This window comes from Mycotypha africana (genome assembly GCF_025528875.1).
Source record: "Mycotypha africana strain NRRL 2978 chromosome Unknown BDF20scaffold_8, whole genome shotgun sequence".
Taxonomy (NCBI): domain Eukaryota; kingdom Fungi; phylum Mucoromycota; class Mucoromycetes; order Mucorales; family Mycotyphaceae; genus Mycotypha; species Mycotypha africana.
In genome coordinates, this window is record NW_026515732.1 from 1,335,967 (window position 1) to 1,353,136 (window position 17,170).

The window sequence follows — 17,170 nt, forward strand, 5'->3', positions numbered from 1 at the left end:
TCAACACCGTTAATCTGACGGGTTCGTTTTTGCCCTCTGCTGGCAGAGAGGCTAGTTTCACCGCTCCTTCCTCTGTCATCAGAGGTCAGAAGCGTTCTCGTGAGATTGACGATGTTGGTGGAAGAGCAATCAAAAGGCTAAAAGTCATTCATATTGCTTCTTCACGGGAGTAATATGATGACTTTGTTATAAATATCATACATAAGAAAAGTGCAATAGTTCGCTTGTTAAAAAATAAATTATCTCTTGCTAATAAATAAATAACCTCTTGCTAATAAATATTCTAAATAACTTTCTTAAAAATGTGGCTACTAATTGATGTTAAACTATTTTGACAAATGGGCTCTAACCTTTTAACTGAGAAAATAATATGAGTAATAAGCGGGCATCAAGTAAAGGTGAAGTTGATACTGTCTTCATTTTGATCATTGTTGACAATCATACCGAACAGGACTGCTAGTAGGCAATTAATTGAATAGTTTATGGGGCAAAAAAAAAAAAAAAAAAAAAAGGAAAAAGTCAAGAGGTTTTATATACACTAAAGAGATGAAAAAATTTGGGTATAAAGAAAATACATGTCCTCCGTTAAACAAATTATACCCTTTCTCGTGAAATTCTTTCCCATAGATGCTATATTTTTGAAATCAATGAAAGAAATACCTACCTGTATCGTCATATAACCTGATTTCAGAAAAGATATTTCTTCCAAACAAATGTAACAATGACACACATACGCTTATGATAATGATGTCTTTACTGGGACTTTATTTTTGTTTCTTCTGATCTTGCTATAGTAGCAGATGCTTGCAAGAAACTCTTGAACAAAGGCACAACAAGTGACGTGGTCAACACTTTTATCACCGAAATAATTGCAAAGACTATAAATAAAGCGGCACCATAAATATCCAGATGATGCGTTTTCAAAAACGACATACGACGATCAGCAGTTTCACGATGAATCAACTTGCCATCTTTATGCGTAAAGGCTACTTCTTCCACCAAATCAGCTGCTCTTGCTATAGAACGTCGACTATGAACTTGCATTAAAGCTTGTGCACGCTTGACATTCTCCTTGATTTCATTGTTTGGATCCATAATGACATATTCAAACAACTTCAACATCTCTTCAGGACTGGTGTGTGTATCAAAGCGGCCACCAAGACCGCTGCGTTCGACCATCACTGCATTGATGGGCTGATCAGCAAAGAAGGGAAACATAAGCATACGTGTACCGGAATAAACAGATTCGTACCAAGAGCCTTGTCCACCATGAGAAACAAAAACATGCGAAGAGGGGTGATTGAGGATAGCAATTTGAGGTGCCCAGGTGATTAATTTAACATCAGGATGACCACCTTTGAAAAAGGAGGAGACATCGTAGGTAGTATTAGAATAGGTAGTAGTGACAGTATCTGGAAAACGACCGGCTGCATGAACAGTCGCCCAAACGATGCCATCAATGTAGCCACGTTCTAAACATTCCATTAAAGTCGTTAAAATAAGCTTGATTTCAGCCTCGGAAGGCGTTGCATTCTGGCCAAAAGCGATATAGGCGACACGACGATGCATATTCAAAAACACTTCAAGATCCGGTGTTAAGGGCTTGTAGTGAGAAGGCATGATAGGACCGACGAGTTCTGTAAGGGGGTCCAACGGTCGAGGAGCAGTGAAACCGTATAAACTATTAATGATTTTCAACGAGTCTTTCCAAAGCTTAGAAGAGTAATAGTCATGTCGTTTGATACCGATATCACCTGTAGCGGCAGCTTTCATGGCATTTAATTCGCGATAGGCTGGTCTGAGGTCATAAAAATAACGGAAAGGGTAAATAAGCTTGTTGTAGAATCGGGTTGAGAAGGACTCGAATTCCGTTGTTGGCTCAAGAGTCAGAGAAATGTCATCGTTCGTGTAAGGTGCACTAGATTCTGCCACGATAAAGCAATACCATAGGTAACAGTTAGTAACAGAATTCAGTATTCCTTATATCTAACTTTTTAAAAAAAAATTGCCTACCTTCATTTAAAAGTATCGTAGAAGTAACAATGAAAGGGAGCTTCAAGGATAGCGCAGCTTCCAAACATGCATCAGCAAAATGATCACAGAGAACGACATCAACATTATTTCTAATAAAATAATCCCTGGCAAAGTGATAGTCTGATTTACATCAATCAGTTAAAAGAATAAAATATCTCTAATGACTTGGACAATATCACCACCTACATGAATCAAATTTGCCTTGCATCATACTGTAACCTAAGAACGCATTCATGGGAGTATCTAATCTGCCTTCTTCAGAATTCTTGAAAGTTTTTGCTCTGTCAATCTGTACTATAGGACCAACAGATACTGTCTCAACATGCTTAAAAGGTCTACCAAAGGCTGTCATTTCATTCTATAATTGTATGAAAAGTTAAAGAAAAGCGACAAAGCATGCAAGTATTAGTCCGCATCGATGCAACAGAGAATCACTGATAGAGACATAAACAAGTATATATTACAGCAGTCAAAAATTTTGCATTATGTCCCCTTGCACCTAGCTCATCCATAAAACTCAATACCCAATTGCAGTGGGATGAGCCGCCAAATGCAGCGAAGAAAGCGATATTTTTTACGCTGTTGTCATGTTGATATAGTGTGTTTCTCAATTGCTTGAATGAATCTTGATTTGAAGCGTTCGACGATGGTGTGAGGTCATTCTGCTGAGCAGATACAATTGATAATAAAGAGACACTTGCTGTAAGTAATAACGAAAATTTCATTTACAGTTTACTATCAGTTTGCTATCAATGATAGTAAAAAAAGGACTCAAGAAAAGATGCTTTAATCGAAAACAGGGGAGTTTTTCCGTCCTCGAATGAACCCTTTATTAGGGCATCTGGGCTTGAAAAATTTTAGCAAACAAATTTAAACCGGAGATATGGATTTGCGAAAGTACCAGGAACGTACCTTCCCGAGGAAAGGTTTCAAATCGTAGAAATTGAAGCTGATCTGTAGAGGGGACTTTGAATGGACGCTCATCAAAATGGAATCAAACAGATACAGGAAGGCACAGCAAATTTTTCAACCAATTTTCAGCCACGACCTTGGTGATTCCTGATTATTTTGGTTCGATAGCCTACTACACAGCTTCCAGCGGTTGGTTCAAGTACGGGAGCTACGGTAAGATGAATTTGTGAAACATAAGATTGGTAATGACTTTCCGTTCTGCGTAATCGCTCCCTAAAATTACAGAACCTTATGGCGCTAATCCTTATGTAATGCTTTGGCATAAGTAGATGAGACTTGTATATACTTGTTCTGGAATAAATACACACATTCATTGTCAGTTCATATTAGCAAATTTTAGTGAACCGTACGAGCGCACTATTAATGAAACGATTCAAGTCCCTTGAAACCCTTTCAACAAAGAAGGAATTGGGCAATACAAAGGCGTAGCATGAAAGAGCCCGCTGTGAAGTATTTCAGACAATTATTCTTGCGAGTTTTTAAAACAACAGCAAGATTGTTTGCATAAGCTATTATTGGGATGCGTTGAGCCGTTATTTAATTGATGTCACAAACTCAAAATGTGATTTTCTTCATTGAAGTCGTGCATAGGTGTGTCAATTAAGAATAATAAGCGTCATTGTCAGACAACATGCACCTCAACAATTGATCTCGTAAATATCAGACATATTCTTAATCAGCAGTAAACATCAGTATTGGGATGCCACAAAAAAAAAAAAAAGAAAAAAGAAAAGTTGTATGTCGAAAGCAGAGGGAAAAGAATCTGAGTGAATAATATCAACACGGCAAGTAACCTATTAGTATAATTAGTACTCACATAGCGTTGCGTCTTATTTAGCAAACTCAGTTGGTTGAATAACGCCATATCAATTAGAATTTTGTAATCGAAATTTAATTAAACAAGTATACCACAATAATTTGTAGGCATATGTACAAGTAAAAATGAGACGAGTTGCAAGAGAATAGGGAGCTTGTTGACTCGTCAGCCTGTTTGGCGTGACAAGAAGAAAAATTTATACAAAAAGCTCTTTTATGTCTTCTCTTCGGTGGTCTCTTTTTTTCTCTTCTTTTATATATCAACGACCATCATTTTCATATATCCACTATAACGCTTGCTTGGCTTTAGTGGCAATCTACTGCATACTATGTTATTTATTCCCATTGATCTTGTCTTAATTGACACCGGCAGACCATAGGACAGTTTACTGGACCTCATAAATGCCTCTATCACTAATGGAGCGGTCGTCTGTCGTGTTCTGGGATTCTAACCCTGAAGGACAGCAGTAGATTGTTTGCCATGGCCCTTCACACCTTTTCTTCTTTTGGTTTTCCCCTCATTTATCACTTGGTTATCAAGAGTTGTTTCGTCTGTTTAGAGCTTTAATCTAATCGATAAGTGCTTAGCGAGAAGGGCAAATCGAACACCTGCTTTTTGCGGAGTACCTTTTATGACCTGGCTTAGAACTTCAACTTTTGTAATCCAAGCTTCTCCAAGTTCATAGTTTGTTTTTTTTTTTCTTTTTGAGCAAGTGTAACATGTTGTAAGGATTTTGAATAGATATTAGGCCAATATTCCCATAACAGCCTATCTAGTTTAACTGATTAAAGCACGAGTAGTTAATTTACTCTTATTCAGGTCCGAGTCCCTGGATAAGCTAAACTCAACGCATCATGCACTTGATCGTCTTTACAATAGTCTATATTTCGTATACTGTTTCCAATTGCTTTAACGTGGAAAAGAAGGGTTGGTGCGAGAGGGAAGGGGTTGTTGGTTGTTTCATGTTATGGCTGTTTATCCTTTATTCTATAAAAGCTGATAATTAGAGGTTATCTATGCATATTCATTCTAGATGTTACATTATTTCGGACCGAGGTTAGCTACAGTCTCATTTACTTTTAAAATGCATGCACACTAACAGGTACTTACTTTTTCTCACTCTAGTACATCGAATTTCATAGCGTATATTATCTATTTGACCTTAGTCAAATCATTTTACAATGAACAGTAGCTTTGTTTTACAGCAGTCCCTCGTTCATAGAGTAAGCTCTTTTCGATCCTTTTTGCAAATTCATTACATCGCTTCTAATTTTTAAAAGTTATCTGCAAGTACATAAAACAACGAGTGAGTTATGTTTGCCCTTATACCGCAATTTGTCTTTTCTCCGTTTAGTTCTTCTCATTTTCTGCCTGTCTGTTTGATTTTCTTCCGTTCTACCGATCTCGTACCATAATTAGTATTAGATTGTCCTTTTTTCTTCTCCTTTTTTTTTTTAAAGATATAGTAAGAAAAGTAATGGAACCACCTAGTGCATTTATTCAAAGATCTATAGCATCGCAAAATTCAACAAAGATAGAAGCATAGGAAAAATCACAATAATACTCTCAATGAATCGTTGGGTAAGAGGAATAAGTTGTATAAATAATACCGAAAATCAACACTTAACGATGAAATTAACAATTTTCTGTTGAATAATGACAAACTATATAAGGATGGGATTTGTGTACGCACGCGATTGCTGTAGGTAAAGCTTTTAATACTCATCCTTTGGCTTCTGCTTGATGTCGAATATATTCTCTTTCATTCCTATGTTTGCTTTCGCAATTTTATGAATTCTTGCCATATGTTCCCTATGCTCAGTTATAATATTATTATAGATCATTTCGACAGTTTTGAGCACTGGAGGGGATGAAAAGTCAGCACCTGAACCGATGACTTCTACTATGTCTTGAATTGCTTGAGTCATAAAAGTCCCTACATCCCCTTTCACCTCGTCTTTAAGAGCTTGAATGAACCTTTTCTGTAGCTGATTGATGAGTGTGTTGGGACGACTGAATATCGCTCGCAGAACTTCCTTTGGACGAGCTTTGGGTGGTTTTTTTAATGGTGCCGATTTTATTGTTTTTCTTAATTGTTCTGACTCTGTTGCTTTTACAATGGCGGCATGCTTTTTTTTCAGTACTCTTGCTGCTGCTCTTTTTCTACGTTTTTCCTGTTCTTGTATTGCTGCAGCATGTCTGGCTTCCTCGGCTTGTACCATCTTTTCTATTTCAACTGTTATTACCATTCTGTTGAGTCCTACAGAAGTCCTTGAATAATACATCATTGTCATATCGCGTGCTGTCTGCTGAACATCATAGTTAGTTTTATGATCAAACGGATTACTCCCTATGAAATTAGCAACATTACTCTGATGCTTTAACACTTTCAAATATTGAATTATATTTAGCAGCTCTTGATCAGGGCTTCGTAGATCATTATGATCAAATGTGTTGATTAAAATCGCATTATAAGGTTGTCTAAGCAATTTAAACAAACAATCATCCATAATAATTGTATTTTTCGCGTTATATTGTTGTAAAACGTTCCATACTTTCTGTAAATCCTTAACGGTACCCAAATTTTGCTCGAATTCTGTGGGTGTTAATTCAAGGTTAGACCTATCCCAAACGATGAGGGGCCGAATTAATCCAGCTGGATGCAGTTCATCAAAGATTGTATCGCACATAAAGTTAGTGTAAGTTGATATACAGGAACTCCAGACCATGACAGTAAAGTTCTTGACGGCAAAAGAAAGGAATTCTTTAGTGTAAGGACGTGTATAAAACTCCAATTCCTTTTTCTTAGTTGTGCCGCGGGAGACAAAGATTCCCTTTAGATCGAGAATCAGCAATTTCTGGCTTATCGAGCTCTCCGCATGAAAGATGGACGGTTCCTTCATAAGACTGATGTAGTTAGGCGATAAAGCAAATTTTGCTTCTGCATTTTCGTTCAAAAACTGTATTGTGTGTTTATCAACAATGTCATACAGTGCATCGAAGTTATCGGTATATTGATTGTATTTCATTCTTTAAAAGTGACAAACAAAAACCACTAAAAAGCAGGAAGAAAGAGCAACAAAACAAACAAAAAGTTACAAACCTCCTTTTATACTTTTTGAAATAACGCTTATGCAGGATTTGAATCGTACAGTATTACAGAATATGTTACATTCGATTTAGAGTATAAACAGTTCAGATAAAGTAAACTACATTTAGACTATCGAGTATTCTAACAGCTAAAACGCTTTATCTGATGTGGACTGCTCCAACGGACAGTAAATGCCTCTAGTGCAATATATGTTGGCATTCAATAAAGATTTTTACAAACCTCAAATTGTAAGTATTGCGAAAAATGATACACTTTATGAAAAACATTATAGTACGTTGATTAGTACGAGCCCAGGAAGTAGACAAAAACCTACCGGCCAACACTGTTAACATGATTTGTTCTTGCTCTACGCACTCATCAAAGTGACAAAAAGTAAAAGTGAAGAGCGGGGAAAAGGAAACGCACAAGGACAGGCTTTGTTTCGGCTTCCCAGCCGATCTTTTTTTAACCTTCACTTGCATTTGTTTGTCAATTTCATTCTGTTGCCTATTTTATCAAATCTTAGCCCTCCCTCAATTCTTTTTGTCAATGAGTCCAACATGAGGTCTTATCCCAATGCCGACTTTAACGAGCCATACTCCTCAGTATCATTTTCATACAAACAGTTAACTTCTCCCTACCCAACACATACCAACAGTTCTCCTTACAAATTCGACAAATCCTCCTCATCACTATTTTCAAAATTCAACAAGCAACAGTTACTTCGTTGGTACCGACAGCATCAAAAAATCTTCATCCTACTTGTATGTCTCATATTATTTCTAATCTACTATTTTCAAGGCGTCATATCCAACTTTATGACATTTGTCAAGATCAAGATGAACAATACCATGTTTGATCGAGGCTATGTGGCTTGTGGTGTTCTCCGTAAACAGCCTATGTTATACGTCCAAGATACCCACCATGTTCAAGTTGTCTGGGAAATGAATTGTGGCATGAGTAATAAAGACATGATATTGTCCTATTGGCCTGAAAGCAGCCAGAGCAATAGCAATACCGAAAAGATAACGATTGGACCGATCAAACCAAAGGTGATAGATTCGTTTCATACGCTTTATAGAGCCACTATTGGACCACTCATACATACAGGACCTGTACATTATACAATTGATATTGTGAAAAAGGACAGACAAAAAGAAGGCAACAATGACGACGGTATCAGTAGTTGGAATGTCTTGAGTAAAAAACGAAAAACCATTGCCAAATATACATTTCATTGGTTTGCCGATGCAAAAGAAAAGCAAGAAGAGCCTATTCGTATTGCAGCCATGGCCGATAATCAATTTGGGCTTCTCACTTTCTCAGCTATACTGAGACAAATTAGAAAGCTACCTCAGCGCAAGCAACCTCATTTCTTATTACACGCTGGCGATGCAGTGCAGAATTATCCTTCTTTACGACAATGGCAGACAGATTTCGCTGCTCCCCTTACCGCTCATAATCTCATTCAACGTATGCCTTTAATATATGCACACGGCAATCACGATTATGATCCGACGGGCGAATATATATATACACGGTCACAAGCCGCGGATCCATGGTTTTCTTTTTCTCTCGGCAACAATACTGCCCGATTCATTATTTTAGATAGCAATTTAGATTGGGAACGTCAAGATCAATGGCTAAAAGATGAAATTAAATCCGACCTTTTCAAAGCAGCTCAGTTTCGGATTGTAGTAGTCCATGTACCGCCATTTCTAGAATACTGGGAACCGGAAGCCTGGTTCAAATTACGACAGAGTGAATGGGGAGCATTTATTAAAGATCGATTTGTTCCGCTCTTTGAGGAGGGTGGTGTGGATTTAGTGATTTCTGGTCATCAACACAATTATGAACGTGGTGAAAGAAATGGAATTTCGTATGCCATCATAGGCGGCGCAGGTGGTGATATTGACTACGAGCAAGTGAAAGATTGGGGAATGTACGAGGCCAAACTCTTAGATTTTCATTTCGTTGTACTAGAATTTATACCACCAGCGAAAACAGAAAGCGGGAAAATGGATAGCTGGTCTTTGCACTGGGAGATGTTTGATGTAAATGGACAGAAAATTGACTCGACCGTTTTGATCGCCAAACAGCAAGCTTCAACCGCATCACCATTGGAACAGGCAACAATTGATAAAACAGAAAATATTTTACAAGCTATAGCCGAAGGAAATACCAACCAGCCCTTATAAGAAACAGTAAGCTTCCATTAGCATGATGATCATGCCTTTCAAGGAAAATATTTGTTCAACAAGCGATAATTATCAAATACCAATATCTACCTCTTTAATTTTTGAATGTGTACATATTTATCAATATTCTTACATTACTATGTTTTGTTTTTTTTCTGTAAATCTTTCGATGTTGTCCCAAATTTAATTTATTTACAATGATCTTTTTCACGGCCAGTTTACTTTAAGAATGAAAGGACAAAAATTCCATAGCATATTGATCAAGACTTTGTTGCTTATTACCGTTTATGTCCTTTACCTATACAGTACTTACAGAGACTAAAAGCACTTATTACATTCAAGCAGGTAATACTGATTTCTACACCGAGCGAAAGCCGCCAAGGCAACGTAGACAAAGAATGAGATATACCCTGTTAAATTAATCTACAACCGAGAGAATCGAGAATATACTAGCTATTGACCAAAATTCACATGAATGTCAATGATCATCAAAACAACCGCATTTATGTAGGAGGTGGGTAGCAAATCGCTGAGTATAAATTTGGTAGACGAACACGAAAGTACATGACTAACGATATTGTATTGGCGTGATCAAAACAATGGAACTACATGTGACTGATAGCTTTGAGCATCGAAAAAAGATAGGTCCATTGGTGTTGTGTGAGGATAATAGGCAGCAATTTCATATCTTCAAATATATCAGCTTTTCTTTTTTTTTGCTGTGGATAGATGAGTATCGCATTTCCCTTTCTGATAAGGTTTATATATTCGTGTGCGAACTGATACAGGTTACCGTACTTTAGCAATTGATAGTATGACTGATAGGTTTAAAAGAAGATATAATAATCAAGATTTTAACTATGTCTGACTGAATCCATCAATCCTGCTTCTAAAGGCTTAGCCAGGCTTTCATCATTATAGCAATTCCCTGGTTCGACTGAATCAATAACCTCATATCAATTTATAGAAAAAGATGGTTTGAATTATACTCATAAACAACTTTGATGTACTATATGAGCAACTGGCGTATATCTACATGCATACAAAAACTCAAAACCACTTTTTATAATTCAATTTCATCCTTACTGACATAGTATCTGAAGAATCACATGAGAGGAATAACATTATGTGTGCAGTTGTATGATAGTTTGATAATTGGGTCGGCATCCTTCCTAATTGTAGACATAATGGTTTCAGATGGGGCTTCCTGAACCCGCGGTTGCCTTGTTGAGAAATTTTTGATTTTGCTATTGGTTGATGTTCCTTTGGAACATTTATAAATGCAATCAAAGAGATTTAGTACTATCCGGTGCTCAAAAGAGGATGAAGTAGTTTGGAACTCTTTATTTTGCCGGTTAATTTTTTGAAAACTTTGGGACTCAATAAAGATAGTTCATATCGAGGCACTGGTATATCTGAGTGGCATAGTGAAATAATCTTAAAGGGCACAAGAGCAAAGATTCTATGCGGTAGTTATTCATGATTTAGGCTAGCTTATGATTCAGTTGTTTAGTGGTTCATGAATGTCTTTCTGAAAGATCAAGGTTTTTACCAGTTGCAAAGACCTCACGGATAATGATGGAAATCAAATGAACAGAGTATTGTTAAAATGGATCTGATGGGATAATAATGACATTTCTTTTTGTCATACTTTTTACGGAAGTAACAAATAAAAAAAGCGGAAAGGAACTTCTATTTCCCTTTTGTAATAACGTGTGTCCCTCTTCCAAATTGAGCGATTTGGGAAGCACATAATTTTATTGATCTGTGCATGGTTTATCAATTTCTGATTGAATAAAAGCGCTGCAAGAAATTTAATCCATGAAAGTATAGACAAGTCAAGTAACACACAATGCTTGCAATTCAATTCAAATGTGAAAATACTTGGCGAGCCAGGTTTTTCTTCATTGATTTCCTTTTTTCCATATAGTTCGATGTTTTCATATGCCTTTTTGTAACTGAATCAATTTAATACAGTAAATCGAAATCTCGACGTCATAGTTGCCCAGCAAAAATCAATTTTTTTCTACACAGAAAATCAAAAAGGTCAATTAACACTTTATAGAAAAATTGAGACTTGTGTCGTCTAGTTCTACTTTCTCTTTCTTCCTCATCTCTATACTCCATCCTTTGTCATTCCCACTTTTGCCACCGACAATAAATTTAAATCCATTGCTAATACGATAACAACGAATACAAACAAATCATAAGCGGAGTAAAACGTTTACAATGTTCAGCAAAGTGAAAGATACGACACGATCCATGGTACAAGAGGTGCGTAACAATTTAGACCCTTCCAAACGTAACTCTATGGATGCGAAACGAAAAAACAGTATCATTGACAATAATACGATGCCTAATATGATATCACCGAATAATACCGACATCGACAATAATCATCAGCATCAAAAAAAGAACAGCACCAGAAGAAGCTTATCATTCAATCGTAAAGGAGTGCCTATCGTACGGCCTTTTACGATTCAGAAAGAAGGCTCTTCTAGCGAGTTGGATGAAGAAGACGACGAATCCTTATACACAACTTCTATTGAGACAACCGGACATTATCTCGCGAACGAAGAACATCGCGAATATGACCCAACAACTGCCGAAACAAAGCCATTGGGTGCAGCAAATCAAGATAATGCAACAACATCAGCAGCGCCTTTTGATGCAGCAGCTTTAGCAAGAGCTGATGTGCTATGCGGGTCTGAGAGGCCCGGTATATTAGCTACAGCCTGCGAACTTGAACTAGCTAAACAAAAGAAGAATGAAGAATTTCATTCTATTTTCAAGACAATCGATGAAAACGACATACTTATCGATGGTAAGAATGTCCAAATTCAAAACAAATTAAAGCAAGGAAAAAGCCCAATTCACAGTTATTGAAACCCATATTTATTGCAGTTTACAAATGTGCGTTGCAAAAAGATATCCTTTTACAAGGTCATTTGTACGTTTCGGAACAGCATGTATGTTTCAAATCAAATATCTTCGGATTCGTCACAAATGTAAGCTCAACTTCAAACATGCAGCAACTTAATTGAAATTTAAATTATCCTAACTTGAGCCATTCTCAATGAAAGCTTGTTGTAAAATATTCTGAAATAGTCAAAATAGAAAAGAGAATGACAGCATTAATTATACCTAATGGTATTCTAATAGAAACAGAAGCAGCCACTGTAAGTCATCATAAAAAAACCAATTATTAACAAACATCGCCATAAGCATACCCAACTTTTTTTTTTTTTTTTTTTTTCTTTTCCTTTTTCATTAGCATATTTTCGCGTCTTTGCTCTGTCGCGATCAAGCTTATGATCAAATGGTCAAAATTTGGGATCTCCGCAAAAAGGCTTCATCTATTACTCCTTCAATAGCCATACCAGCAGAGGCTTCTGCTCACGACGCCGATGATGAAGAAAATCATAACGATATGACCTCCGTAGTATTGCCCGCAGCAGCCAATGACAATCATGATGATTTGGCTCTCCCTAACGATACTACTATTTTGGCAGCTTCTTCTCCAGATTCAGCCATCATGCTTAATACCCCGCCTCTGTTGATTACTGATAAGGACTCGTTTGAGCAGCATCAAAAAGATCTAATAGAACAACAAAGGCTGCAAAAGGCTGCTGCTTCTTTGGAGGAGGAAATTGAAAACGATAAAGAACAGGTGGGAATAACAAAAGAAGCCGGCGTTGACACCTCGCATTCTTCCCCTGGACATGACACCACTCTGAATGGGGCGGCTCGCGAAAAGGATACATTTCTTGCCACGAAACTGGAAGAGCAACAAAGACCTCGTGCTGCATCTGATTCTAATACAACGCCTGCTGATACTTCAGTGCTAACGAAGCCTAGAACAACCACAAACGGCACATCGCGATTGAATCTCACAGCCAGTCCCGCTCTCGCAATGAACAATACACTATCACAGGGAAAAAAACCAATGAAAGTTGTCCCATTGAAAAAGTCCCGTGTCTGTCCATGCACCATCAATAATGAACAATACCATCATGTTGCACTCAACGAGATCTATACCGGAACCGTAGAAGCTATGTTCAAACTCTTATGTGATAGTGATTTCCTGCGCAATTTTTTGGAACGTTACGAAGCTTTTGAAGATGTTCAGGATGGAGAATGGCGACATGGTCGTCGTGAAGTGACTGGAAAACGTCGAGTGAAAAGCGCAACCTCCGGCACCAAGATTGTCAAGGTTTTATTTCAAGAAAAGAAAGCCCATCGAAAATTCCCTTACTACTGTTGTATAACAGCAACCAAATCTATGCCGGATATGCCTATGGATGCCATCTATTCCATTCAATCCAGGACGTGTATCACCCGCGTACATAGAGATAAGGTGCATGTTTTGCTAACGTTTCAAGTTGCTTTTACACAAAGCAATTTCACGAGCTGTAAGTCTTTAAGAATAATTTTTATCCTTGCAGGCCCTGAAATGTATGCTCATTTTCCGATTTAATTGATGATAGCCATCATTGAAAAAAATGCTGCTGCTGACCAATTTAGGCTCTATAACCGACTCAATGCTGTATTGCACCGACCTGATCTTATTCAAGAACTTCTTGCCAAGGATCCAAATAGTGACTATATCCTTCACAGCTTGCAAATACCTACAAAAGCAGAGGAGGAACAGAGAATCAATGCCATTGAAAAACGCAAATGGTCCTACATCCTATGTATTGGTTTAATCGCTATTCTCTTAACCCACTCCATGTTGGCTTTCAGATTGAGACGTATTGTTCGCCACATAGAAGTTATCAAAGCGCCGTCCCAGCATCCTTATCAAAAACCTATTTCAGCGCCAGTAGAACACAAGCCATCTTTCCATGATGAACACTCTCTTTTCGACGGAAATATAGAAGAAGTGCAATGGGTCGATTCGCAACTGAAGCAGATAGAAAAACGATTGAGTTTTTTACAATCAGAAGCGAGCGCTTATAATGAACGTTTAAGAAGTTTGAAGCAAGAATTTGACTAACACTTGACATTTTATAAATACTTTTCATTTTTGCCTCTTTGTAATATACTTGTATTGATATCCCTCTTTTGAGCTTGTAAATTGAAAATCATTTTATATACACACAACTTGTAAATACACTACATTTTAGTTGAATAAAAACTAATATATTATACTTTTATCGTCAATGCGTATAAAGGGAGAGTGATATGCAATTGTGCAGGTTTCCTGATAATAAGGGTATTAATTTTTACGTACCAACCAATGCAACAATGAAGAAGCAATGCATAAGTACATTAAAATAGTATTTGATTGATTTCTTGTCCTACAAAAATTACCTTTCCAATAAGCACAGATGTGGCGGAATAGATAGACAGATAAAATCTACAAGCCGTTGCCATTAGATGATGAAGTGAGGAGATACAGATGCCCGTGCTTTTGCTGTATTCCTCCCCCCCCCACAGTGGCACTCATTCTGTCTGTAATGATTCATTGGACGCAAGGCTTCTAGTCGCCAATGGACGCATGGAAAAAAAAATGGTTGGACTTTGTAAAGATTTTTATTTCTCTTGTCATTCTAAGCGCAACATTTTATATACTTGGCTTCCCGTCCCTCTCCGAAAGCAGCTTTTACGCGTAAAAAAAATAGAACACGGTATTAGGCTATGGTTTATATCAGCTGCATGCTTTTGATAGAAAAAGATGTTCTGGTTCAACAGTTCACGTTCAAAAAACCATAAGCGATCCCTTATGCCTTTTTTGCTCGTTTCATTTGGAAAAGATGAAAAAAGGTTTTATTATTTCATAAGGGATTTTTCGCTTTATTTGCTTGACGCTTTTAGATCACTTTCAGCTTATCCTCAAAAAAGTCACAATTGAACTACTAGATAATACAATGTTTTCTTTACGTTGTGGAATACAGTCTAAAGAATACAAGTGAGATTGCGGAATTTGAAACCGACTTTTTTATTCATCCACCAGAATTTATGTTCCAGTGAATCAGCCTTTTTAGTTTTTGACTTGCTTCTTTGATTCAAAGACAAACATTGGTCACCACACAACTCTATCGATTGAATAATGTCGCAGTACGCTATTGAAGGAGCTGGATCCAGTCGTCCCGATGTGGATATTGATGCACTTCCTTGTGAGTTTTTGCTGTTGCTTTGAATCAGCCTGCTCTAACTGCCTGCATAAACTTACTTTTTTTTACAATTACAATTGAACGTTTTCATGCTTAGATGTTGATCGTGACGTGGACGATGAATGTAAGTTACTTTCTTTCGATCAGCTTTGTTATCTGTTCTTTATTCCTAGCATCTCATTGTTTCCATCTCTTTCATTGCTCTCCCAGCTACAAAGCTCACAGTAGAGAGATTAATAGAACAGGAAATGCGTCGTATGAAAAGAAAAGATCGTTCCGAGTTGCCTCTGACGGTCAATTTATTTGAGAAGAATGAGCTTTTAAAACAAGAAATGGAGCGTATCGCAAAAAAACAACCTTTAGATGCCTTGGATACCAAACGATATGAATTGAAAGGCCCTGAAGAGGATGAGGATAAAGAAAGTGTGGAAACTTGGAAAGCAGCTGTTGACAATGCGAAATCACAACTCGAGTCGCAAGCAGGAAGGTAAATGAGCAGTACATCCTTCAGTTGAATTCCAGAATAGGATAACTCATTTTTTTTTTTGATCGTGTTACCATAGTATGTTCAATCTGGAATTGCTTTCAAAGTATGGTGCCAATGCTTGGCGAGTGCACAATTATCAGTTAGAAACCTCAATCAACTATGTCAAAAAGGAGACCGAAAGATTACGTCAACAAATGATGGAAATCAATAGAGAGCGTAAACAAGATCAAACACAAGCAGCCGCCTCATTATCATCGTTAGAAAACAAATGGTCAGATTTGATATCACAGAATTTACAAGTGGAGTTGGCTTGTGCAGCTCTTGAAAATGAAGTAGAAGAATTACGAAGAATGAAACAGTAAAGAAAACTGTATATAAATGTTGCCAGTGTATCCCCTATTTTTAAAAAATTATGTACTATCCAAAAGATGACCTATATCAACTGTGAAAGTAGTGTTTCTTTTTTTGTTTTTTTTTTTTTACTTTTTGACATCCAATTTTGTCTAACGGAAAGAATGGACAAGTTGAGGGCAAAAGACGACAAGTAGAACAAAATGGAAGGCTCTTTGCAATGACATCCATATCAAGTTTAGAACCAGCATCGTACATGCCGTCAATGTAAATTTGTATTTGACGAGGAGTACTCTTTTCTCAACCTAATAAAATCATCTTTTCCTAATATGCGCAAAGCAAAACGTTTTGAACAACGATGGAATGAGAGAAGAACTCACTATTCTGAAACCCCACTTGAATAGCCCCAGAACCATTCCATATCACGACCTCCATCTATCTAGGCTATATGTCTAGAATGAAATAGGATTGAATAAGATATGTTTTACTCCTTTTTTTTTTCAGTTTGGAGCAATGTGAAAGAAGCGGTATATCATTTATAGATGCCCACTTTTTCTTGATGGAACACACTTTAGATTAGCCAAGCTCTACAGTCTATAGTTCGATTCCTAGAATGCGATAAAGTGACAATGGAGGATGAGGGATATTCTAATTTACATGCTTACAGTATCTGTCTGAGTGATGTGGAAAAAACAATTCATTTTTTTTTTTTTTTCATGTAGTCTATGAGTACAGCAGATAGCAAGAAAAAGAACTATGTACAAAGGATGAATGATGTTATAAATAGAGATGGCAAAAAATAAATAAGATGTTGACGCTTTTGTTGATGAAAAGACTATCGTACATCATAGTGTTGGTATAAAGGCATTAAAACAAAAGTGAAAAAGACGACCCAAGCAAAGAGAAGGAAGAGGAGAAAGACACCAATATAAACAAAGGATCTCTTTCTTCTCAATTGACTTCCTACCTCTGTTCTTAATTTCTCGTATTCGCCTTCTTTATCATTGTAAGTGTAGGTGTAAGCGGTCATCGTGGATGTAGGAGGTGGTGGAACGATGGTGGTGGTGGTGGTGGTGGTGGTGATGACTTGAAGTGCGTGAGAGG

At 37.2% G+C, this 17,170-nt stretch overlaps 6 protein-coding genes across 6 annotated transcripts; 4 read left to right on the top strand and 2 right to left on the bottom strand.

The window, feature by feature from the left end:
• Positions 1-518: 518 nt before the first annotated feature.
• BDF20DRAFT_883645 (uncharacterized protein) lies at positions 519-2,820 on the bottom strand. The gene is made up of 4 exons (XM_053081808.1): positions 2,499-2,820; positions 2,221-2,392; positions 2,014-2,154; positions 519-1,925 (listed from the first exon to the last, which is right to left on the bottom strand). The coding sequence occupies exons 1-4, from the start codon at positions 2,757-2,759 to the stop codon at positions 754-756; spliced, it is 1,746 nt and encodes a 581-aa protein (XP_052934356.1). The 5' UTR covers positions 2,760-2,820; the 3' UTR covers positions 519-753.
• A 2,372-nt stretch (positions 2,821-5,192) lies between these two features.
• Positions 5,193-6,887, bottom strand: BDF20DRAFT_883649 (NLI interacting factor-like phosphatase-domain-containing protein). The gene has a single exon (XM_053081809.1). The coding sequence runs from the start codon at positions 6,850-6,852 to the stop codon at positions 5,539-5,541; it is 1,314 nt and encodes a 437-aa protein (XP_052934357.1). The 5' UTR covers positions 6,853-6,887; the 3' UTR covers positions 5,193-5,538.
• An 83-nt stretch (positions 6,888-6,970) lies between these two features.
• Positions 6,971-7,347, top strand: BDF20DRAFT_883650 (uncharacterized protein). The gene has a single exon (XM_053081810.1). The coding sequence runs from the start codon at positions 7,106-7,108 to the stop codon at positions 7,262-7,264; it is 159 nt and encodes a 52-aa protein (XP_052934358.1). The 5' UTR covers positions 6,971-7,105; the 3' UTR covers positions 7,265-7,347.
• Positions 7,348-7,765: 418 nt separating this feature from the next.
• Positions 7,766-9,112, top strand: BDF20DRAFT_824372 (Metallo-dependent phosphatase-like protein; the record flags this gene model as incomplete). Its single annotated transcript, XM_053077886.1, has 1 exon — positions 7,766-9,112. The coding sequence occupies one exon, from the start codon at positions 7,766-7,768 to the stop codon at positions 9,110-9,112; it is 1,347 nt and encodes a 448-aa protein (XP_052934359.1).
• Positions 9,113-12,056: 2,944 nt separating this feature from the next.
• BDF20DRAFT_667193 (uncharacterized protein) lies at positions 12,057-14,274 on the top strand. The gene is made up of 3 exons (XM_053075991.1): positions 12,057-12,291; positions 12,387-13,524; positions 13,600-14,274. The coding sequence occupies exons 1-3, from the start codon at positions 12,238-12,240 to the stop codon at positions 14,106-14,108; spliced, it is 1,701 nt and encodes a 566-aa protein (XP_052934360.1). The 5' UTR covers positions 12,057-12,237; the 3' UTR covers positions 14,109-14,274.
• An 824-nt stretch (positions 14,275-15,098) lies between these two features.
• On the top strand, positions 15,099-16,250 carry BDF20DRAFT_883662 (Pre-mRNA-splicing factor SPF27). The gene is made up of 4 exons (XM_053081811.1): positions 15,099-15,231; positions 15,326-15,352; positions 15,439-15,715; positions 15,792-16,250. Exons 1-4 carry the CDS (start codon positions 15,165-15,167, stop codon positions 16,075-16,077), a joined length of 657 nt encoding a protein of 218 aa, XP_052934361.1. The 5' UTR covers positions 15,099-15,164; the 3' UTR covers positions 16,078-16,250.
• Positions 16,251-17,170: the final 920 nt, after the last annotated feature.